General features: G+C 39.9%; 1 protein-coding gene across 10 annotated transcripts in view; it reads right to left on the reverse strand.

The window, feature by feature from the left end:
• NCOA7 (nuclear receptor coactivator 7) overlaps nt 1–25,698 on the reverse strand; it is a 158,626-nt gene that overhangs the window by 49,601 nt on the left and 83,327 nt on the right. For all 10 annotated transcript variants that reach the window (XR_004352511.1, XR_004352509.1, XR_004352514.1 and 7 more), the window contains 5 exons: nt 12,679–12,758; nt 9,186–9,293; nt 5,036–5,149; nt 4,354–4,479; nt 2,457–2,641 (listed from right to left, as the gene is read on the reverse strand). Coding sequence is in view for 2 of the 10 variants with exons in the window: in XM_032651065.1 (XP_032506956.1) it covers nt 2,457–2,641; nt 4,354–4,479; nt 5,036–5,149; nt 9,186–9,293; nt 12,679–12,758 (613 nt within the window). In the remaining 8 variants the exon portion in view is untranslated. The remainder of the gene's footprint in view (nt 1–2,456; nt 2,642–4,353; nt 4,480–5,035; nt 5,150–9,185; nt 9,294–12,678; nt 12,759–25,698) is intronic.

Below are 25,698 nucleotides of genomic sequence, written 5' to 3' on the forward strand. Positions count from 1 at the left end.
GACCCCCACAAAGAATGCATTCGACTGCACTCTAATCAGCCTCCTATATTACCTTCTTGTCTATCCCTCCCTTCTTGTTCTACCTAATCCAAGCCGGGATTAATTCAGCCATCTCTTTTTCTGCATCACAACTGTCAAGCTCTGCCGGGGCAAAGTACATAGTGGTGTCAACTGGCTCTGCTGTTAATGAATGTTTTCTAGACTCAGCCAGAGACCTAATAATGACCAATAATCCTTTCGGTTGTTCTGTTCCTAGTCTCCGTGGCAGCTGGAGTTACAAAATGTCTTACACAAAATATATAAAGCCTGAAGGTGAGGATGGAGAGATTTTACACACACACATACACACACACACACTCTCTCTCTTTTAAAAACTATTTGCACGTGGCAGCTAGATAATTTGCACTTCTTGTTTTACCATACAACTTTAAATAATGAAATTTAAACTACTTTAAACAACTGATGGAATTCTGAGGTCAATACCAAGTTCATTTCACACTGATTCCACTACCACATTCTATTTTGCTCACGGGTGCACATACTGTTCATTAGCCTAAGAAGTCTTTATATACCTGCATCCACGGTAGCAATCACTGTACAATTCTGAAATAATTTCAACACATTAGGAGCCAATTCTCAACTCCTCTCTCTCCCCCCATCTACAGCATTAGGCCCGGATCATGAAACACAATCTCACATTGAGAGGAATCTTTCTGTAAGAACGTACCTTCCCTATTATTAAAAGAATACTTAACATCCTAAGCTGAAGATGTGTAACAGTATTCCTCCACTGAAGCCATCATTGGGCAAGAAATGCCCCTATCTGCCTGTGCATCCACTTCCAAACTTAACTGTATCTTTACCTACTCTTATCTTCTTTCCTCTTGTCACCTCATGTTCACACTTTCTTCCCAAAAGTGACTCTTTCACTCCCTCTCCTCCTTCTCATCTAAGATTCCAAGGTAGCTGGACACTCCTTCATGTGGTTCTCATGGAATGCCGTGTGCACGTCTGTATCTACAGTGTTGTTCAATTACCACTTCTCTCCACCTGTCGCACCCAGTAAACTGCAGGACAGGGGCCGTGACCCACTTATCTTCATATCCTTGCCACACAAGAGACGTGCACTAAGATGCATTAGAAGTCTCATTCTGCGTGAATAAAAGATTCCCACAGAACAATGATTAGAGTTTCGGATATGAACTGAAGGTTCAAATAAACAGCCTATACTTATTAGGTACCAGGCTATTTTCTAAGAGTTTTGGTATATCAATGCTTTTAGATCTTGTAACAGCTCTGCAAGCTGAAGAATACTATTAATTCCATTTTACAGATGAGAAAACCGAGGCTCAAGATTCAGTCACTCGTGAAGGTCATGCAGCCATAAGTGGCAGAGCCAGGGAAACCCAGGCATCATCCTTCAGGACTGCCTGGTCTGCTACACTGCCTCCTAAACCTCTAGGCACTTCTGCCAGAACTTGGAAACTACCCAGTGACCATGCTCCAGTGGTTCCTTCAGTGGCTGGGCATGTAAGGGTCTAGTGGATCAGATGCTAAGGACTGTAGAAGTCCAGGGGAACCTGCTGGCATAAACCCCTAGGGACGCTGTGTCTGGGTTAGTTCCCTAGTTACCTTCCCTTCTTTTCCTGATTCCAAGGGGCTAGCTTCCCTTTGTTCTGTTGGACCCACTGCTTTGCCTTTACCTTGCTATCACTAAGAGTTTCTAAAGTGTTTTACTGCTAGCACATATATAGTATACAGAAATAGGCACACTAACAAAATGACAGAAAGAGTCAGATTATCCCTACAAGTGAATCGATTCTCTGAGTTTTCTTAAACCCTTTCTTCATGGGGAGCTTCTTTAAATCAAAAAACTCAGTTTTAGAAGGCAAAAGTAATCAGGACTAAAGTAATATCCATCTACATTTAAGAGACAAAACAAACTACTATTACAGCCTTTGCACACCACTTAAGGTATTCTGGTTACAGGGGCAGTGGCTCTGCATGTCCACGCAAATCTCTCTCCACACAGGATTAAGGAAACACACGAGCTGGGAAGATACCTATCCTAGAATTTGAATGAGGAAGAATGTAAATCTGTTTACCAGTTAAACCAAAGAGAAAATACTATTCTCTTATTGATAATCAGACAAATTCTTTCAGAGAAACTTCATTTATTCTTTCATAAATTAAGAACATGCATTGCTCTTCAGAAAAATAAGCCAAAGAAATACCATTATTACATGATTTTTTGATTTGAATGTTTCACTCTTCCTTATTGACCTTATCATTTCCATTTCCTCTCCTTTTTCTATTTTTTAAAATTTAGTGCACAAATATTCTACCTTCAAATTCACCTCTACACAATCTCTCACTCCTGCCAATGCCCTCACTTTTTAATTGCATTTAATTCTCCCAATACCCCTTTTTCTGGTAAACAAAGAAAGATCTCTTACGATGGCAAGGCATCTTTGATCTTCATGTGGGAGATGTCATTGTAGAGCGCGATGGAAACAACCTCTTCCATGGGGCAAATGAGGCCGTACTCCTCACACCCATTTTCAATGACCAGGGGATCGGACTTATGAGGGTCAAACATGATATTGTTAGGAGTAACGATCATGACACCTCCGACCACACCCTGAAGAAAAAGACAGTACAGAGTCGCTACAGGCAAGATGCAACCACCCTAGCAGCTTTAATGAACTTATGTTGCCATTCCATTGACCTTCTGAACCATGGTATCCTGCAGGGCAATTGCATCCCCTCTACGAGGGCTGGAAAAAACAGGCTGATGAAATACAACGTTGGGTGCGGTGTGCTGAGCAGAGAAACAGGCTTGCCTCGCTGTGGCAATCAGCTGAGCCTGGTTCTAGCACGGCTGCTGCAATAGTACAATTGTGGTAGGATCTTGGGTTTCACATGTATGTCTCAGATTCGCCAACGCCCTGTCTGTAAAATGAGAAGGGCTGTCCCAGGTACCTTCCAAATTGAGAACTGGGTACTCTACAATCCACTCAGCACATATTCACTACCTGTCCAGCAAGTGCCTGGTACTGTGCTAAGGGAGCGGCTGTACTTCTAATATTTTGCTCTAAGATGCTTAGAAAGCCCACATTCAGCAAAATCTGACACAAATAGGAGTATGAAATTTTTGCAGACAAAAGTGAATATATCCAAACTATGGAAACCGAAAGCAAAGAACAGTAGCTTGGTGGGTACTTAAAGTCTGAAACTTGGTCAGTTTATATGGTAGACCCTGTTGGCCACAGGGATGTTATCTACCAGGGACAGCAGGATATAAATAACTCCCTTTAGGTAAGTTATTTTTTTAATTTATTTATTTTTGCGGTACGCGGGCCTCTCACTGTTGTGGCCTCTCCCGTTGCGGAGCACAGGCTCTGGACGCGCAGGCTCAGCGGCCATGGCTCATGGGCCCAGCCACTCCGCGGCATGTGGGATCTTCCCGGACCGGGGCACGAACCCGTGTCCCCTGCATCGGCAGGCGGACTCTCAACCACTGCGCCACCAGGGAAGCCCTAGGTAAGTTATTTATTTTGATACTCTTAATGAGTTTAGTGATCACCTTGGCAAAAAGTTTTGCCTTTCAGCACTACTTAGTCTTAGTTGCAAAAGTTTCAAGTGCATATCAATAATGTATTTTCCTACCATTTGAACCTGGCATGAAGTCTCTACTATGAGCACAGGAATTCACTTTGTATCAATATTACCCCTTCTTCAGAGGCTCACAAAATGTCAGATTTGTTCTTTATACAAAACACCAACAACCAAAAAACTGAAACCACGATGTAACAGACATTTTTCATACCAGAATTTCTAGCGGCAAACAGGTCGAGAACTTAACCATTTTCCAGGTTAGGTGTTTAGCTCTTCACATGAATTTTCTTTTAATTAGCATATCCTATGAGTTAAATTTTATTATTGTTCCTACTTTATAGATAAGGAAAAATGGAAGCTTAAGAAATTCAAATACTTTGCCCATCGTCTCAGAGCTAGTGGTGGTAGAGTTGGAATTTAAGTTCAGTGAGCCCGACTCCAGCATTTGCTCTTAAACACATTCTGTACTGTCTCTCTAACAATTTATGGGCTAAGAACTGAAATATAAGTAATAAACCCAAGGTCACAAAGAATCGCATTTCAACGTGATGATTGTTACTCCCTCAGTAAGTCAAATGTCAGGCATCCAAGAGGGGAAAACTAATGGACAGTTGTGAAATCTTAAAGCTGAAACTTCGGGTAAGATATTTTAAAATAGCCTGCCTTCAGTAATTTGGAACTAGTTTAGTTTTCCATAGACTCCAAGAAAAGGAAACAAATGGCATAGCCATATACCTTTCCATCGGTGAAGTAGCGACAATTCATTTTTAAAAATTTTACCACGCCTGGCTCGTCCTCTTCAGAAGTGGATGATAAGACTCTCTCAATGGGTTTTAAGGCCTTTCTTGCTAAGTCAGCATCCTTTAGAAAGCAAAATTTTCCAAAATCAAATAGAAGCACTTTTTCAAAAGATTATTCATTTATTTGAATCAAGCCATCTACGTTCCCTGTAAGTAACCTGTTCCTATTTAACGTGAACATAAAAAAAGGCATATGTCTTTCAACCTTCAAAAATATCACCCAAATCAAACTAAGATTTTTAAAAAGCACATATGTATGAACCCATAAAAATGCCTCATCAAGTGTCTTTAGCAAATACCTTAAATCAAAGAATTTATATTGGACTCATGGTTCAAATTCTTTAGAAAAAGGAGTAAAGTAGTACAAATAAATTATTGGTCTCATTGAGAGCTTAACTTCATACTTCTACATAAATAAGACATGCATTTCTGCCTTTGAGACCTTAATTGTGAACAGGTTTCTTCTCTCAACTAATGACAAATTACTTAAGCCCACCTCTTTGTCGAGGGAGGAGAGTTTCAGATGAACTCTCGTGAAAAATAACATGTAGAATTCTGCAATAACTCAAAACCATTGCTGAGAAATATGAACTTCAGTGCATGAATGAAATACATACAGGCAGTTTATCATATTCTGCATCTGATGATGAAGGAGAGACAGTAGCACCAGGACTGGATGATGATAACCTTAAGGTACTGGAAGGAAAGTTGGCATCTGGCACAAAAAGAACCTGAGAATGGGGAAGACAAGCTAGGTGAGTCCCAGGAATTGGGCAAACCACAAGGCAGTGTTTAGAGCAATTACTCTCTGTACAGTATCATGCTGGGTGTGTGACTAAGACCTAGTTGGCTGTCACAGAACTCATGAGCTACTTGGGGTCTTCCAGACTAATCCATGAAACTATACTCAGCAATATGAATGTGTGCAGACGTGTGCAGTGCAAAGGGTACTGAACACACTGCAGGAGCTCACAGAGGGGAGAGGAAAGGGGGGGAGTATTCTGCAAAGGCCATATGAAGCAGGTGGGTCCAAGTGAAGCTTTGGACAATACATAGGATTTGGATAGGGAGGGAAGAGCCTTCCAGGGCAGGGTACTAATAGTACAAGGGAATAGAGGAGAGAGTCACATGGCATGCTTCTAAACATAATTCCTGTGTCAGGAAGGAAGGGGACACATCTAGGCTTCCTAACTCAAAGCAGGCCCTGAGTGCTAACGCAGTAAGGTCCTTATATGATAAACTGTACAAGATAGTATCAATGTACAAGATAGTATCAATAATCAATACTTTCTCTTCCATCACTGTTTAGGTTATCTAAAAATAAATAAAATAAATAAAATAAAATAAAATAAATAAAAATAAATATAAAAAATAAAATAAATAAAATAAAAATAAATAAAATAAAATAAAATCCCCTAAATTGTACTAAATAGCTTCCTTCTGTAAAATATTCTGGTTCCCGAAATGTTATTGTGATTCTGTTATTCAACACTTTTTTCACGAGACATGGCTACATTCTGGCATTATATCAAAAACAGTCTTAAAGTGACCTCTAATGTTATAAAACATAATTCAGAGCAAATCATGTAACAGCTGTTTAACACTGTTATTCACTCTTCTCCATCCTTCCAGTCATCTCTCTATTTTAACTTTAGTTATTTTAAATCGCTCTTCAATCCAGAAAAAATGAGGCCACAACAAAAGACACATTAAGATAAAGGTGGGAAAATCACCATCAAGGAGAAATAAGATGAGGACTGATTATACTGAAAATGTGCTCCAAAATTACCAAACATTCATTGAGAAGTGGGCCATAAAACTGGCTCTAAGTTTCCAAATAACCAATGCAAAGAGATAGACATCGTGAGTTAACAGAATTCAATGTTCATAAAATAAAAACAAACCAGTTTCTTAGAAGTACAAGTATCCTCCCATGAAGTCTCATTAAAAAAAAAAAGTGTCTCACAGTGAACTCTTTGTCCTTGATGACACATTGACAGTAAATACAATAAACAGTTTGAAGGACTGTTCTTTATAACAATTTCAAAATGGGTCAGTGGAAAATGTCAGAAGTTTGGAGTTCCATAAAAGCAATTTACAGAAGGCTAAAATTACATGGTCTTAGTATACAGCTCTTATGTATCATATGTATCTAGGCTAGAGGGACGGATAGATGTCATTTCTTCCAAACAATTCTCCATTAATATTTTTTTTTGCACCTGAGCTCTTGACAGGCATTAGGCAACATAGAGTGAGATTCTATTGTCTGACACTCTAAATGTCAAATCAAAGGGATAATTCCTATGCATAAACAGTTCACTGCACTGTAGACAGAAGTAACAGTTGAACACAGGGAAGCTCAGTCAGAATACGTCTTACTTCAACATGGAAGTGAGTCTGGATCACTCTTCTCAATTCCTTATCTTTGCCAGAAAAATCATAAGTGGAGCTAGATGCTGGGACAACTAACAGCACATAACTGTTTAGTTATATGAGGGCTACACAGCACATTAAAGTCTAGAAGGGACATCTGAGATAATGCAGCCCAACCCCTCATATTTCAGAGATAAGGAAACCAGGGTCAAAAAAGGAAGTGACTTACCCAAGTCAAACAGTTACTAAAGGGTCAAAGGAAACGAAGCTTTGGGGCACCTATTTCTATATTTTTACCCTTAACTAGGCATATTAAAACAGTTTCTATACCTCCTATTAGCTACTGGACCTTAATCCCGTTCACTTAGTAAACGAATAAGGAATCACCCTAAATGATTTTACTAAGTCCCAGTGACTACAGTCTTCAGCCTTGAATTAGTAAGCCTAGGTTCACTGCTATGGGTCAGTTACACATTATGCAGCAATACCCCAGATTATAAGAAACCCAATAAAAGTGCCTGGAATCTAATTTTCCTAGAGATAAAAATTTATTAATTTTGAAAAAGTTTTAACTCATATTTCCCCTCAATTACCTGGTATCAGCAAGATAGTAATATCTCCTTTTGACAAGGACATAAATACCAAAAGCATGATAGTACAAACTGGTCAATTTATGGTCTGTTGGTTTCATTTGCTGCCCATGAAAGAAATGCAAAGAATACCACCACTGCCTGAATGAAGTTATACTTAGAAGAAGCAGTATACAGCCTGAATAAAAATGTCACTATAATGTAGAGATGCAGGAACATGGTCTAGTAAGTTAGCAATGGAACCGGAATGTGCTCATGGCAACCAAGTAGTTCTATAGATGGGACTGGAAACTTGGCCTCAGCAAGGATCTGCCAATGACTGGGCCATTTACATTTATTGGCTAAGTGTAGTTTTCAAGTAGAAACATAAGAATATCTTATGCAGAAGGTATTTAAAAATTTGCTGGATTAACCGAGAATGGCAAAATTATATGACATGTCAATTTCACTTAGTTTAACAAAGTACTAAAAGCCTGGGAAAAAATGTGTGGCTTTTTTTTTAAATTGAAATATCACTGATTTATAGTATTGCGTTAGTTTCAGGTGTACAGCAAAGTGGTTCAGTTATATATATATATTTCAGATTATATTCCACTATAGATTATTTCTAGATATTGAATATAGTTCCCTGTGCTATATGGTAAATCCTTGCCGCTTATCTATTTTATGTATAGTTGTTTGTATCTGTTAATCCCATACTCCTAATTTGTCTCTCTCTCTTTCCCTTTCTCCTTTGGTAACCATAAGTTTGTTTTCTACGTCTGTTAGTCTATTTCTGTTTTGTATATAGACTCATTTGCATTATGTTTTAGATTTCATGTGTAGTGATATCATATAGTATTTGTCTTCCTCTGTCTTATTTTACCAAGTATAATATTCTCTAGGTCCATCCATGTTGCTGCAAATGGCAATATTTCATTCTTCTTTATGGCTGAGTAATATTCCACTGTGTGTATGGGCACTTGGGTTGTTGTTTCCATGTCTTGGCTATTGTAAATAGTGCTGCTATGAACACTGGTGATGTATCCTTCTGAATTAGAGTTTTTGTTTTTTCTGGATATATACCCAGGGGAAGGACTGCTGGATTATACAGTAGCTCTGTTTTTTAAGGAACCTCCATACTGTTCTTCATAGTGGCTGCACCAATTTACATTCCCACCAAACAGTGTAGGAGGGTTCCCTTTTCTCCACACCCTCTCCAGCATTTATTATTGTAGACTTCTCAATGACAGCCATTCTGACTGGTGTGAGGTGATATCTCATTGCTGTTTTGATCCGCATTTCTCTAATAATTAGCAATGTTGAGCATCTTTTTGTGTGTCTGTAGGCTTTTCTTGATGGTCCTGCTGAATGTCTCCACCTTTGGCTGGATTGACTTCTTTTGTCATGGTATCAAATCAAGACCAAAATGACAAAAATTTTGCCTAATTTAAAACAAAACAATGACCACAATGGACCCCAGGAGTGGACTAAACTGAAACTTGCAATTCTAAATTAAATATTCTAAGAATATCTGTATGAAATTCTACAGGGAAAAAAGTTACATTAATTTAACTTCTCTTGATGGAAACACCTATAACCCAAATGACAGTTTGCCAACTGTGTTAATCATCTGCAAAGCATTCATCTCTGAACAGTTGATAAGTACCAGGATGCTTTCAGAAGTCTTGGATCTAAATGGAAGACTGAACCAATGCACATTATCATTGATGATAATCCTGTGACACTAAGAGTGAGTCATTAAAAATGGCAACAAAAATAAATGCAAAATTTCTAAAGCAAAATTCAACAAGAAGATCATTACCTGGCCTGGAACAATAGTATGTGTGAAAAGCTTATTCAGTTCCACTAGTTTATTGGGAGTGATGTTAAATTTCAGTGCTATGGAGTTTAGGGTGTCCTGGCTTCCAGCCTAGAATAATCAAACAAACAAGATTCAATACACAAAGCAAAAAGCAAACAAAACCTTCCTCTTGATAGTCAACATTAATCTATTTGTGATATGTGTGAATAAAAATGTAACACATACATCCAAATGTATTATGAAAAAAGCGAATACATTCTCAATTCTTAACAAAAGAAGTCTTAGATATTACTCATTTCTGGACTCCCTTATCTTCAAATTTCACTGTCCACTAACAGATTTCTAAACTTACTCTGGCACAACTTAGGTGTATGGAGTAGAGGGCGCGTGAGGTATAACATAAAGCTAAGAAGAAAAGAAATATTACAGACAGTACCACTCCTAGGCGTAATAGGACTACTTTTTCTCTTTGCATTTTTCTGTCTATTTGCCTGTTTCTTTACTGCACTTTAGGCTCCTGGATTGTGGTCTGTTAATGGCCTTTTTCCCCACAGTGCCTGACACATAGAAGGCACTTAAATATTTGATGAATGAAAAAAGTGAAAGGCAGGGAAATCTAAAAGAACTTTGGATAAGCTACAAAAATTGTTCACTAAAATAAAAAATGACAATTTCCCATGGTCAGCCAAATTAGTGTTATTCTCTAAATCTATAAAACTTGTGATATGTCTCAGGTGTACATGTTTCTTTCCTTCTCTAACAGAAGGGGAATAGGAATAAAAAGGGCAGTAAGAAGATGTGAAACTTCAGTGAAAAAGCTCCACCCAAAAAGAAGTCTGCTGCCTCTGGTAAGGTCAATATCCCAGGACAGACTCCCTGTCCAGGGTCACTGGATGGAACTTGTTAGCGGGAGGTCATTCTGGTGAGTGTCACTGAGAAGTTCCCAACTATAGCCCTGGGTCAACACTGGTGGCTGACCCTGTAAGCAGAACTGGCTCCACCAGGGGAGCCTCGAATTATAGGTGGAAATTTGAGGTGGCTGCAGGAGGTTGGGGAGAGGGGCAAAGGTACACATGTAGAATTCAACTTACCACTCACTGCCCTTAAGTGTCAAAAACCCACCAACTAGGGCTTCCCTGGTGGCGCAGTGGTTGAGAGTCCGCCTGCCGATGCAGGGGACACGGGTTCATGCCCCGGTCTGGGAGGATCCCACATGCCGCAGAGCGGCTGGGCCCGTGAGCCATGGCTGCTGAGCCTGCGCGTCCGGAGCCTGTGCTCCGCAACGGGAGAGGCCACAACAGTGAGAGGCCCGCGTACCGCCAAAAAAAACAAAAAAACCCCCACCAACTAGATGAACTGCCTCAGGCTAACCAAGTTCATAGTTACAGACTGCATTAAAATTACCTCAACGTATTTCTAGAACAAGACATAAATACGTATATTTTTAAAAAATCATTGAGAACTTAACCTATGCCCCTACCTTACCCTGAGCAAAATCACCTGTACTAAAGTGAAGAAACTTTTTTAAAATATATTTTTTTCAAACATTATACATTTACATAACATATTCAAATCCGGGGAGTATCAGGGTTTAGTGTCAGTATAAGACACAGATTGATAATACAGACCAGAGCCAGACTGCTGGACCTGAATTCCAAATCTGCCACTTGCCAGCTGTGTGATCTTGGGTCACTTGTTTAACTTCTCTGTACTTCAGTTTCTTCATCCAAATTGAGATACATAATTGTAATTTCTAATTCAAGAGCACTTACTTCATGGCAAGTGATCAATAAATTGGCTTCATACTTTTACACAAACATTTGAAGATACTATGTATAGGGGTTTCAGGAAAGGAGAAAAATTTTAACAATCTGCCGTTATTACACAAGGATAAGACATACATATGGAACCAAGTTACAGACCCTGGGAGGGATACTGGTATCAATACATGCTTGAAACTAAACAGAATGCTTGAACATCCACAGCTCTGGAGCAATGTAAGCAATCGGGTAAGGGGTTCCGGTCATGGTTCTCTAAACACGAAGTTATGGATCACCTTTTATTTCCGACGACAAGTACACAGAGTAACTTGCCAACTAAAACTAATCTCCATAACATAAATCAATCAGGTGGATAGATCTGAATTACTAATTTGATCACCTGTTTATATGAATTAATTTGGGGTTGATTTTTTTTACTCTCACTGCATTGTTTAGTACATGCTATGTGAAGCATCTCCTAGCAAAGATACTCCTCATTTCCTTGGAGGGGCTCGTGAATCATGCTGTAGGATACACACATGGCTTTAGAATTAATATTGTTATTAATGATAAATAATCCAACACTTCCTCAGTATCTTCTAGGAGGTAAGGAACTGTGCTAGGTGTTATGGGGATCAACAATATATTGTAGACAGCGGTAATGTGAGATATATAATCACCCCCAAATCCTTTCTGGAAAGGACCAAGCCTATAAACCATAGAAAGATGCCTAGGGATGTTCACAGAGCCCTGAGCATGAAATGCTGGTGCCAGGGCTCTTCAGTGTGATGCTACAGAAGCTTGGAGAGGATTCACCATTCCAGAAGAAACGGCAGGCAGGGACCGGCCTTGCTGCTTGCCTTATATAGAGCCTGGCACGGCACACAGATAATGAGTAGAAAAGAAATAAACATGAGGAAAACACAGGGGCAATGGCAACAGCACTTAATTTCTTTCTAGAAGTCAGAGACCACTCTTCAGCAATGCTGGTTCAAAGTGAATTAAAACAGATCTATAACTGAGTGCCCACTTTACGCCAGGCCTAGGATAAGTAGACACAGCTCCTGGGCTCCAGGAGCTCATGGCGCAGTGAGAGAGATGAGCACATTAACGTGGAAGTGCAGTAATGGACACATGCGATGCATTATTCATGTGCTGATTCAACCATATGGAGGCCTATACCCTGCAAGCACCAGAAACAGAGTGCTGACCAAAGAGGAATCTAGTCTCTCTCTGTGGGTATAGGAATTAAGGCACAATCTAGATATAACAATCACACTAGTGAATCAATATTGTTAAATGGAGATAAACTATGTAAAGATTCCACGAGAGAGAAAAATGAAGGGATCTGGCCTAGACTTGCTGGATGGTCACGGAAAGGAAGATTGAACATGGAGAGTAATGTGAAGAAGATGTTAAGGCTAAGGTTCTGGTTTGTAGAAATGTATGGATGATGGAGCCACTGCTTCTTGAACAAAGACCAGGCACGGAGGTCTAAGTTAATGTCTGAGAAGACAGCTGAATCTTTGGTTTGGGAACTCAGAGAGCATGTCTGGGATGGAGACCTAAAATTGGTCGTCCTTGGCATATCAAACGGTAATTCAAGTAACAGGTATACCCAGGGAAAAAATAAGGAAGGAAGAGAAATGACTAAGGGGAAGGATGTGTCAGGGAGAAACATTATGTAAATCTAGTGGTATTAACAAACTTTCATTCTACCTGTTTATACTTACAGTGTATTCCATAGTACCCTGGGGCTTCTGGACCACCATCTTCTTTTCTTTTTTATCATGTGTTTTGTTTTGATTGTCATCTGAAGAATAAAACGTTTATAAGTGAATGATTTCATTTTCAGAAATTGAGGATAGGGTCATCTACGGTATATTAAAACCCACTTTCGAATTGACTTTGAAAAAAAAAGATTAAAAGAAAAGTGCACTAAATGTACAAATAGACCAAACTCATAAAAACATATTGTTCATCCATGTATACTTGAATAAATGATTAATGTTAACTGTGATCAAATAGTACAAATAACAATGAGGTTATGCTTTACAGTTATTCAAGTATTCGTTTAAATGATAATGTATAAAGACGAAGTTAAAGTAAAACTAGTACAGTCATGATATAAATGATGAATAATGATGCATAATGTAAATCAGTACAGCCCTTTTAGAAGGTGACTTGCCAATATGTAACAATAGCTATAAAAATGTTCATTCTTTGACTCAGTAATCTTTCCCTTATTTATCCTAAGGAAAAATTCAAAAGAAGAAAAATGCTATGCACATATGGTACTGCAGTATTATTTATAATGGTGAAAACTTGTAAAGACCTATATGTTCAACAACACATTAAGTTGGACCACAGAGTTTGCTATTTTTAAGGGTCAAACTGGTCAACCTGATAGTTTGGCAGCTACATATGATTCAACCCAATTGTTATGATTAAATGTATCAACCCAGACACTGAAAACCAGAGAGACATATAACAATGGATACAAATTAAGTGACAAAAAGTACCAAATTGAATTAACTAGGAAAAGATGCTCTAACTTGTATGAGATCAGAAAAATGCAAATTAAGGTGCAGCACCATTTTACATCTATTAGCGTGGCAGAAATCAGAAAGCTGGATAATTCTAGTGTTGGCAAAGATGTGAACTGCTACTAGCGATGTAAACTGGTACAGCCATTCCAGCAAATTAAGCATATGTAGCCCATATGAGTCAGCAAACTAACCCACAGATATACATCCTCTCCCAGGAGATATCATGAAGTAACCTGCTGGAGGGTATACAGAACAACAGTATCTGTGGCAGCGGGGAACAGGAGGGTCAGCAAAATATATCTAATTACTGCCTAGAATCCCAGAGCATAACAAGCCCAAGTATACACTACAACATGTTTACATCGAGAGAAACAGAATGAGATGTACAGAATGGTATCATTATGTATATTTTAAAAAGCTGTCCACAAAACAACTACACACATTTTTCAAGGCCACATCCAGACAAAAGCCTATACACACTGAACACAATAGAATGGAGTGGAGCGGGGAGAGAAACGGGAGTGGGGAATGAGGATAAAAAGGAACTCATGAATAAATAACGAAGGGCCCAGCTCTGACCAGTGATGACAAGCCATGCACTCTGAAGTGTGATTAACGTATCCCTCTACATCTGAGGTCCTACAACTCCCCACACCCACACGCAAACCAACAGTATCATTTCAACTACACAACAAATGTGGGTGAACTGGATGAGAGCTGGAAGGTAACACAGAAATATGAAAATAGTTCATTCACATGGGATTTACTGACTTTTAAGTATTTCTTTTACATTATTTTAAATTAAGAACCAAGAAAAAGAATAAAAGATGCTGCTATTAGTATCCTTTTCTAGTCATTTGTAGAACTAGAGACACCTTGAAAAACCCCTCTGCTGTAAAAAATGACCTCCCTCTGTCAGGTGACCACATCTAAATTACTTCAGGAAGATGAGGCTGTACTGACTGTGGTTTTCAGATCTCCAAATTCTGCAGATCAGGAGATTCCACACAGCCTACTGAAAAACTCAATCACAGTATTTTACAACTCTTATCATCTACCTGGTGTTCGTTCTTGTTAATATCCCAGCTCCACTCTCTGTCCCACACTCCTGCCCTTCTCTTTGTCACCATAAACAGCTGTCCCTTTAGTTCCTCGTGCTTTCAGCACAGTCTCTTCATGTCCTTCTGTAGGTGCTTCCTATTTCTAGAACCTAAGCTGCTGTTTCCCATCTCCGGCAGCTACAGCCCATTGCCCTTCCATAGGCTGTGCATAATCATCTCTGGTCCCAATGGGGGCACTGTTGTAAGCCACCAAATCATGAGTTTCCATACTGCTCAGCTGCCAAAGAAAGACAGGTGCTGGCTGAACCTTTCCGGATAAACTTAACTATGTACACCTGAATTAGTACAAAACTTACTTTCCTTTGGCACAAGTGGGTAGGCCAGAAAAATGGCAATCACAGTAGTATTATTAAAAGAAAACAAAAACCCGCCAGAGTCTAAGATTTTGAAATCCTTGAGGTAAAGACCGTAATGTACCCATCTTTGAGCATCCTGTGTTTTAATATGATATCCGTTATATATGCTTGCATGAACTTTCCAATATAGATCAATGAGCCTGACAAGTTTGATGGTGGGCAACACGTTCACTCATAGAGCATCACACCAGGAAAATCATCGGAACCAATCAAAGCCACAACCCGAACACTAAGTTTTACAGTTGACTGAATACAGAAAGCAGAGAAGTAACTGGCACATTCTAAGGACCCAAATGTCTTCATATCAGTAACGCCCAAGGAAAGGCTTCATATTACTTCCTAAATATTTTCTTGCAGTAAGGATTCAAGATGGCCGGCTGCTTGTCTCAATAAGCAAAGTCCTGGATACCTTATCTAGATGGATTCTGCAGCACATGGTCCACAAGGCACTGGGGAGAGCGGGGAACAGACCCGAGCCTCCTTGGAAAGAGCTCCTTTGCTGTGCTTCAGGAGGGGACTCCACGTCCAGCACTTCAGGTGAGGACTCGTGGCCATCCACAAGGATGGAATTCTCTCTCAATGACACCTGACACCTCTACTTGAAGCTTTAGGCCTCCTCAGGCCCTTTACACCTATCCAAATTCGGAACCTCCCCCTGCTTACAAAAACCTGAAGCAAATGATGTAAAAGTATCTACTGCCAGAGGAGAAAATTGGCCAGATGATCCTCAGAAGCCATTCAGAACAAAGCAACTATACCTCTTATTTGCCCCCCCTTTGAAAAGTTTCAGAGCCAGTTTTCCCACCCAGTAAGAATGTAACTGGGACAAAACTGACCAAAACCCTAGAAGAATGAAACATAAGCTCTTTTGCCTAACCTGTCTCGTTTCTCATAAATCCTGGAGGGGCCAAAACAGGGAACGGGGAGAACATGTGTTGACCTCAGGTGGACCTGGTGCCCTGCCCACAGCCCTGCTTCTTCCTCCCTTCCCAGCCCACAGGAGGGCCAGGGATGTCTAGAAAACAAGGCTTTTGCCTCCTGCATCTGAGGAGATGCTAGATACGTTTACAGAAAGACTCTTCTCTCTCCATGTGTTGGGGCTAAAAGAAGGTGATGTTCAGGAGAACGTCCAGGGCCTGAAAAGGCATAAAAGTCGGATGTAAAGGAATCCTTTCACTAGGTGATCTGTGAAGTTGTGGAGCTTACAACTGCTAAGAGAATATCCGAGGTTTGAGAACAGAATCTAAGGAAGGCTTAGATTTGGGGGGCGGGGGCCGAAAAGAAGTATGGCTGATTGGCAGGTGGGGAGGATTGAAAAGATAGGAAAATGAGTGTAATGTCACAAAGGTGTGGAAAAAAGTTAAAGGAAAGTTGTACTGACGCTGTCAAATGTCACCCTGAGGATGAGAGATGGAAACCTGGAAACAGGTGACTGGGAGGTCACAAAGGTCCTGAGATGAAAGTGGAGGGATCTCAAGACAGATGGTGTTAACCCTATCAGTAAAGTCATTTGCTAAAATGTAAGGAGGTGAAGACAGGACTGGGGGTTTAAGGGGTTGTGACATTTGGAAGAGTTATTGTGGCAAAGGTCAGGTTTTAATAAAATGAATACTGAAAAAAGCAACAAGAAGCAGCAGTAAGGGTTTCCCCAGGGGTGGGTCTCAACATCAGGGTGACAGACCATGCAAGAAATCAGCCAATCCCCTGATGTCATGGCCACCTATGGGGTTAGGACACGCAAGCAGGGCAGCAAGAGCTCGAGGAGTGGTAGGTGAGGGGCACCGAGACGGGGTTAGGAGAATGACATGATGTGTTAGCTTCCTATTGCTACTGTAAGACGTTACCACAAATCTCGTGACTCCAAATAAAAAATAGACACAAACGTACTATCTTACAGTTCTGTATGTTCCAAGTCTGACATGGGTCTCACCGGGCAAAATTCACAGCGTCAGCAGGCATTTCTTTCCAGAGGCTATAGGGGAAGACCGGTTTCCTGGCCTGTTCACCTCAGAAGTAGCCCACGTTCCTCAACTCAAGGTCCCTCCCTCCATCTGCAAAGCCAGCAACACCAAGCCATGTGCTCTCATGCTGCTGTTTCTCTAGCTCTCTTCTGCCACCCTCTTTCACTTTTCAGAATCCTCATGTTTATACTGGGCACCTGGATAATCCAGGATGCCACCTCCTTCAGGTCAGCTGATTAGCAACCTTAATTCCATCTACAACCTTAATTCGCCTTTGCTGTGTAACCTGACAGGTTTTGGAAATTAGGACACGGATACCTTTTGGGGAGGGTGGGAGGGCATGAGGGCATTATTCTGCCTACCACAGGTGGAGAACAGGTTTATGGGAAAAGATAAGAGGTTCAGATCCAAAGAGGGGATTTTTGAGGATTCAAGTAGTGATCTCAGGTGTGAATGTGAGTGCGCTGGGGAGAAGGGGGATAGGGGAAGGTGGATGGAGGTGTTCAGGAATGCAGCTCTGGTTATATGTTCCAGTTCTGGAAAAATTCCAGCAAGAATGAGACAATATCAATGTCACTGAAACCAGAGCATCTGGCTCCTGGCACAGACCCCTGGGGACTGAGTGAAGTCAGGACAGTGGACATTATTATCTATTATTGTACTTGAAAACAGAAACAAAGAGATACCTGTGAATTCCCTGGATCTTGATTCCATAAGCTCTACATAGATAGAGGAAGGATAGAAAAGTCAGTGTGTAGCTTTGTTTTTTCTATTATCAACTATCTGAACAAGCACAAACAGAATGTTGAAAATTATCAGGTTTTCAAATTATATCAGAACCAATTTTTCTCTGGCCTTACATCAACCGGGTGTGTGTGCCCCTTCTTCCCTTACTCCTCTTGAACAATCAGTTCTCTCCCTTCCTTCCAGCTCTATCATAAGACCATCTGAATAGGTACACGAAGCTGAAAGCACAGGACCCATTACACACTTGTCTGAAGAGGAAGGACAGTTTCCATGGCATCCAAAAGATGTGGATTCAGAGAGCAACAACTGTCTATGTCTCTCTAGATCTAAGGAAAGGGTACCCTGATTTGTAAACAGGAAAATCTGTTTCCAATGAGAGACATAGCCCTAAACTGGGAACAGATGTATTTGGTTACGGCAATCTGATGATATTAATCAAAGTCAGGTCATGTGCCATTTCCCTTATGTCACCCAACATTTTTCTGATTATTATTTGGTTTTGGGGTCAAAACAAGCTGGATTCACCGAACAACCCTCATAGCTGTGCAATGTTAAACAAGTTACTTGAAATCTTTGTGCCTCCGTTTCCTTATCTGTAAAATGGAGATCTCACAATGTTGTTCAAAAGATTAAATGAGATAATGGGCACAGTGTTTATCTCAGAGCCTGGCACAAAGTAAGTGTTTAACAAATGTAATTAATAATACTGCAGTCAACATAAGTAAACAGCAATTTGAACAGAGTAGGGTGTTAAAAGAATTATACCATAAGCAAAAGGTTTCATTCCAGAAATACAGGAGTGATATAGCATTAATGTGATAGATGATTATAAACTGCTTATAAAGGAAAAAAAACATATCTGATCACTCTGATACATGTCAAAAATCATCTGATGAAATTAAATAGCATTATTATATTTTTAAAAAGAATAAAATTTTTAAAAATCCAACTGTTAGAAAACTAAGAATAGGAGTGAATTTTCTTAACATGATGAAGAATGTTTAGTTACTCTTTGATATTAATGAGAAATATGCTTCTGAAAAAGCAATGAAACCCTAAAGGTTGTATACCAAAAGCAATTTCCCCATAAGAATGAAAACTAAATGACTTCATGACATCACTTCCAGGACTGCAGTGCCTGGTTAGTTACCTAAATGCAGCCTGAACTAACACACTAGAGAGGCCACCACCCCAGCCTTACAGAAAGTTCCAGGGTATGCAGTGGGAGGGATACCCACAGGCACTGCACAAGCTCCACCCATTCTTTTTACTCCTGTTCTATGAAGACAAGTGCCTGAGAGCACTTCCAGCAAAGCTTTTAAGACTTCTGGGCATAGTATCTCCCAGTCCACTAAATTACAACAGAGGCTAACCTAATGTGAGGCAAGGCTAAACCGCAAGTACTCAAGGTCATAAAGATAAACTCTGCAGTGGAGATGAAAGCAGAAACACTTCAAACATAAGGAGACAGCTTGGAAATCTCGAGGAGGAAGAGGGAACCTCTGCCCTTTATTGGAGGCCACCTTTTAGAGCCCTGAAAGGCAACATGTGTGCAGAATGGACTCCATGTGCCCACTTGTTCCCCAATGGTCTCTAGAATTAAGCACTATTCTAAACCCTCCTAAAGCAGGCCTGAGTAAACAGATGAATTCTTATAGCAGAAACCAAAAGCAAATATAAAAAGTAAAACACTAACCAAAATAGATACAGGAATTCCTACTATCATAGTTTATACTCAACTTTGTTCTGGAATCTCTAGTCATAAAAAAGTTTTAAATACTGAAAAGAAAGAAATGAAAATTTGATTATTAGCAGATTATCTACCTCAAAAGCCAACATCATAAAAACATCCAGAAATCATAAAATTGTTCAGTAAGGTGACCAGATGTAGCAATCTTTTATACTTGTGATAAAAACTATTTGGAAAAGTTCCAGCATAATGGTATCAAACTAGAAAATATCTAAGAATAAATACAGCAAGATAATGGCAAAAGATATATAAAAAAAGTTTTAAAGGTTCTCTGAAGAATATAAATGGAAGCTTGAATACAGGGTGGTGCATATAATGTTCCTAAATAGGAAACATCATTCTTGTGAATATTTCACTTTCTCTTCAAATTAATTTTTAAATTATATGCGATTTAGGTCAAAAATTAAAAAACATTTTGGAGAAGGGAAACATGTCAAACTGTTAACCAGGCATAAATATATAAGACTAGAAGCTAAATACATTAAGACTATCCAAAATTATTTTTGAAAGAGAAATACAGTTAAATACAGAAATACAGTTAAAATACAGTTGAATGAAAGAAGAAAATACCAATCACCCATTTTACCCCCATTCAGAGAGAAACAATGTTTGCATTCTGGTAAATATACTTCCAACAGCTCTCCTTCTTTTACACAAAGATGGAATTGTAGTCTATACACTATTGTCAACCTGCTTTTCTACTGTAACAATATTTTGTGAAAATTTCCCACGGCATTAACTGTTTTTCTTCACCATTAAAAAACGGTGGGAATTCCCTGGTGGTCCAGTGGTTAAGAATCTGCCTTTCAATGCAGGGGACGCGCTTTTGATCCCTCCTCGGGGAACTAAGATCCCACATGCCGTGTAGCAACTAAGCCTGCGCACTCTGGAGCCCGCGCGCCACAACTAGAGAGCCCGCATGTCGCAACTAAGATTCGATGCAGCCAAATAAATATTAATAAGTAAATAATTATGTTAAAAAACATATTGAAAACAAAAAAATGGCACATAGCATTCCATTTAAAGTTATTTATGTTATTTTAATTTTCCCACTATTTTAAACATGCAATGATAGTCGCTGTGGTCAAATCCACTACACTCATGATCATTTCCTTAGGGTAAGCTTCTGCGAACAGAATTGTTGGGGAAAAGGGTGTGCAAAAGTAAAGCTCTTGATAAAAATGGCCAAACTGCCTTTCAAAAAGATCCGACCACATTCCTCCTATCAGTGTTTTTCCCTTGCACTCTACCCAGTTCACTTCTAATTTGATTTTTCAAAATCACTAACCCTATTTAGTCTAATCTGTTGTCCTTCCCTTGGCCCCAACCACATTTGAGTGTTTCTCTAAAAGTGAGATTTCTCATAATACAAATGTGATATAACACGACAGACTGAGCAGGAAACAAGATTTGCAAGATGCAGACCACTATAGTCATAAGAGGACTAGACTTTCAGCTGGAACAAATACAGCAGGTTCTGTCAAGCACAGCTGCTTCACTTAGTGACTAGAATGGATTACAATATACTGTGTTAATGGGAGGGCTGGAGCTGTGAGGAAAAGGAAAGAGGGTCCCTTGAGCGAAACCCAGCCAGTTAGCAGGGCCTGGGGGGTGTGGGAATGGGGAGACGTTGGTCAGAGTACAAACATCCAGCGATAAGATGAATAGGTTCTGAGGATCTAATGAACAGCATGGTGATCATAGTTAAATACTGTACGCTATACTTAAAAGTTGTTAAGAGAGCACCTCTTAAATGTTCTTACCACATAAAAGAAATGGTAATTATGTGACCAGATGAAGGTGTTAGTGAATGCTAGGGTGGTAATCATTTTGCAATATATCTATGTATCAAATTAACACATTGTATACATTAACCTTACTCAATTTTATGTCAATTATATCTCAGTAAAGCTAGAAAAAGAATTATGATGCTTTTTTATATTCCTACTTATAGTCATGTTTACAATCATTATTATGTATTTTTAATATTATGTTTTATTAGTTGCAATGCTAACCACCAATTCTTTTATAAAATGACTTTTTAAGGAACTCCCTGGTTAAGAATGAGCTTGCCAATGCAGGGGACATGGGTTCCATCCCTGTCCCGGGAAGATCCTACATGCCTTGGAGCAACTAAGCCTGTGTGCCACAACTACTGAAGTCCGCGCACTCTAGGGCCCACATGTCGCAATTACTGAGCCCGCATGCTGCAACTACTGAAGCCCACACACCTAGAGCCGCAATCCACAAGAGAAGCCACTGCAATGAGAAGCCCTTGCACCGCAACGAAGAGTAGCCCCTGCTCACCACAACTAAAGAAAGGCCGCACTCAGCAAGAAGACCCAACACAGCCAAAAATAATAAATAAATAAATAAATGACTTTTTCATTCTTGAGGACATTTTGACATGTGTCTCAGAAAAAAACATCACTCCCTCTCAGTAACTTTATTTTAAGAAAGGTATGATACAAAAGGTATGTTTCCTAAAACCTTAGTATGTCTGAGGATGTCCTGTTGTCTTTGAGTCTGAAAAACAACTTTTACTTCACAATTCTGAAGGAGATTTAATTCCCCTGGTGTTTGCTGCTGTGGAGAAGTCTGTGCCTCTCTTCTCTGCTCCTTTGTAGGGAACATTTTGTTAAGTTTTTTGTGGTTTTTTTTCTTTTTGCCTGTTTGTTCTTTTGTTTGTTTTTACCATTTATCCATAACCTGTAAACATTTGCCACATTTAAGTGCAGAGTTTTCCCCTTAATTTTGCTTAAATATGATGAGCTGTTCTGATTTTAGAAGTCAGGTACGAGTTTCAGCTCATGAAAGCATTCTTCTTATCTTACACTATGTCTGATTACTGCTTCTATTCCCATTGTTCTGACCTCCTCACCAAGAACACCTTTGATTCCTAGGTCCTTCACTTACGCCTCCCACATCTGTCATCTTCTCTCTTAACACTTGCATTCTTTCTGTGATGATCCTTTGCATTCTGGGGGCACTTGTCAGATTGGACCTGTTCACCACCTAGGCTTTCATGGTATGACTTCACTTTAAACATTAGTCTGACTTCCTTGATGGCCCCAAGAAGCACAAGCCTAATTATTTCCATCCTAATAATTTCGATTTATTTTATACCCAAGTCCCTGAAATCTTTATACACTGCTTGATTAAAAAAATATATGAATAAGGCTCTTAATATCCTCTTTCCACATCAAAGTCAATTTTTTGTTTGTTTGTTTTTTGTTTTTGTTTTTTGCAGTACGCGGGCCTCTCACTGTCGCGGCCTCTCCCGTTGCAGAGCACAGGCTCCGGACGCGCAGGCTCAGCGGCCATGGCTCACGGGCCCGGCCGCTCCACAGCATGTGGGATCCTCCCGGACCGGGGCACGAACCTGCATCCCCTGCATCGGCAGGCGGACCCTCAACCACTGCGCCACCAGGGAAGCCCCAAAGTCCATTTTAAGCCTTTAATTAGAGCTCTAAAGCACTAGAATGATCATTACTTTTGAACAGACGAGTCATGCTATTGTATGTTTGTGGTTTGACCTACTTTTATGTTTAGGAATTAATTTATCAGAATAGCACATCTTTGGCTTCTTGAACTTGCTAAGTGAAACAAAGATAAGCAACAGATAGGAAATCTTCACACATGTGGTTAAAAAATACCCTAAGGGCTTCCCTGGTGGCGCAGTGGTTGAGAGTCTGCCTGCTGGTGCAGGGGACACGGGTTCGTGCCCCAGTCCGGGAGGATCCCACATGCCGCGGAGCGGTTGGTACCGTGAGCCATGGCCGCTGAGCCTGCGCGTCCAGAGCCTGTGCTCCACAACGGGAGAGGCCACAACAGTGAGAGGCCCACGTACCAAAAAAAAAAAAAAAAATACCCTAAGAAAAAGTAATCTGTATGAGGAAAAGTGTCAGGGTTGCCATCATGAGAAGTAATTCAATAGTTGGTTACTTTCATCCTGTAGCAAACCCCAAAAATGTTTAACAAAGGAAAAGTGGAGAATTTCATTTATTTTACTCTTGTTAAGTTCCTTTTGAACTCAGGAGGGAAAACTATGATGTGAAATGATTTAGACACTGCAGATTTATTATTGAAAAGCTAAATTCACTCTTTACACTGCAGAGGTTTTCTCTAAATAAATCTTTATTGCAGTAACCACGAAACTGACCAAACTCTTACCTAAGCGCTTTCTGTTTGTTAAAATAACCTCCCAATTCCCTTACAATAACTACTGTACTACCCAGGATTCTCAGTATTAACCTCTTATATTAAAACACTACAAAAACATAGTGATATTTTTAATTCCAATTTAGGCTTGTCTCCTGTATTTATAAAATTTCTCTATCTCTTTCAGGTCTTACATCTATATATCTGTGTTTCAGTTAAAGAATTTCTCACTGAGACATTATCCACATTTGTAAAATTCCCATTCCTATCTCCACTTCCATAGAAGCAAAGATGTGTACTATTCTCAGATTAAGGAATAATGTATTCCTTTAATGTAAGAGAATTTTGAGATATAATTCATGCAACTTAATATATTTTGATATTGTAATATGGACCAAACATCTTTTGAAACATATGTAAACATTCCTACTACTTGTGTCAAACTTAACTATAACTTAATAGCTAATTTTGAAAAATATATTAACATTGTTAAAATAGAAAATTATAAAAATATATTGTTATCAAACAATTCCTTAAGGGTTTATATAAATAAATAGAATAAGTGAATAAGGAGCCCTATATATCAGTAAATACAAGTGCAAGCATAGAAGGGTTGAGTTCACTTATGTTAGAAGCTTTTGCATGGATGCTTACCGTGTGCCCCGTGCTACAATAGGTGCTAGATCTAGATTTATCTGATGCCATCTGCCTCGATGTAATTAATCCACTTCCTTTCTCCTACTTCCCCTCTCAAAAACAAAGCACTTTTGGAATTGGCACCATTTTGTTACAAGGCAATTCTAGTGACTCAGTCTTTCCATAACATCTTTTATCAGTATCCTAGCTGTAGTGTTCTCCGAAGTGGTAGGAGAGAGTAATGAATTACTACCCAAGGCTTACATGAGGCACAGATAAATCTTTTGCAATTTCTGCACCCAGAGAAAAACAATGATCAACATATTGTTGTAGATCCTTCCAGTCTGTTTTTCTATAAGTTATCATTTATCATCCATTAACTTTTTATTTATTTATTTTTGGCTGTGTTGGGTCTTTGTTCCTACACGCGGGCTTTCTCTAGCTGTGGCGAGCGGGGGCTACTCCTCTTTGCGGTGCATGGGCTTCTCATTGCAGAGGCTTCTCTTGTTGTGGAGCACGGGCTCTAGGTGTGCGGGCTTCAGTACTTGTGGCTCGCGGGCTCAGTAATTGTGTCTCGTGGGCTCTAGAGCGCAGGCTCAGTAGTTGTGGCGCACGGGCTTAGTTGCTCCGAGGCATGTGGGATCTTCTTGGACCAGGGCTCGAACCCATGTCCCCTGCATTGGCAGGCGGATTCTTTACCACTGCGCCACCAGGCAAGTCCCTCCATTAACTTTTTGTTTTGACTTTCTGTGCGTTCCTCGGATTACTTCTTTTACACATATTTACCTCACACCTTTAAGTAGCAATTTCCAGGCCTTTCACCTAACTAAAATCCAGGTCCCTCTAGACAAATCCATTTGGTACCTCTAAAATACCTCCAAACACAAATTCATTATTTTTCTTCTTGAGTTTTCCAGTTTGTCAGTTCTTGACGCTGTTCTTTTTCTCCCTCACACACTACATTGGTCACCAAATACTGCTGTTTCTATGAGCAAAATCTCTCCTTAGGGTGCTGTTTCTCTTCTGCCCCAGTCTCCAACCTGCCTTCAGGCTCACTTCCATCCATTGTCCTTAGATTTATCCTCTTAAAACAGACAGTTAATGGAGTTCCCCCAGCGGCTTCCCACTGATACAGGATAAAGTCCAAATCCTTAATGTGGCTGACAAGATTCTCCCATTTTAGCATCTCTCCTCCCCAGACTAGAGCCACCAAAAGAACTTGGACAAGAATTACTTTTGACTTGAGGTCTAATACTCCACCTAGTGGTATGGGACAACATTCTGGGATGGGAATCTAGGAAATATGCCACATCAGCCCTATGAGATTAAGCAAACCTGCCAACACAGCTGTCTGTCAGCTAGAGTCAAATGCGAAAAGGCACAAGCAACCCTGGGACTCAATGGCCCACCTAGTAGTTTTCTATAAGCACTGGATTCTCCTAAGAAAATGCCTCAAACCTCCAAACCGTTGT

The sequence above is a fragment of the Phocoena sinus genome, chromosome 12, assembly GCF_008692025.1.
Source record: "Phocoena sinus isolate mPhoSin1 chromosome 12, mPhoSin1.pri, whole genome shotgun sequence".
In the NCBI taxonomy this organism is placed as follows: domain Eukaryota; kingdom Metazoa; phylum Chordata; class Mammalia; order Artiodactyla; family Phocoenidae; genus Phocoena; species Phocoena sinus.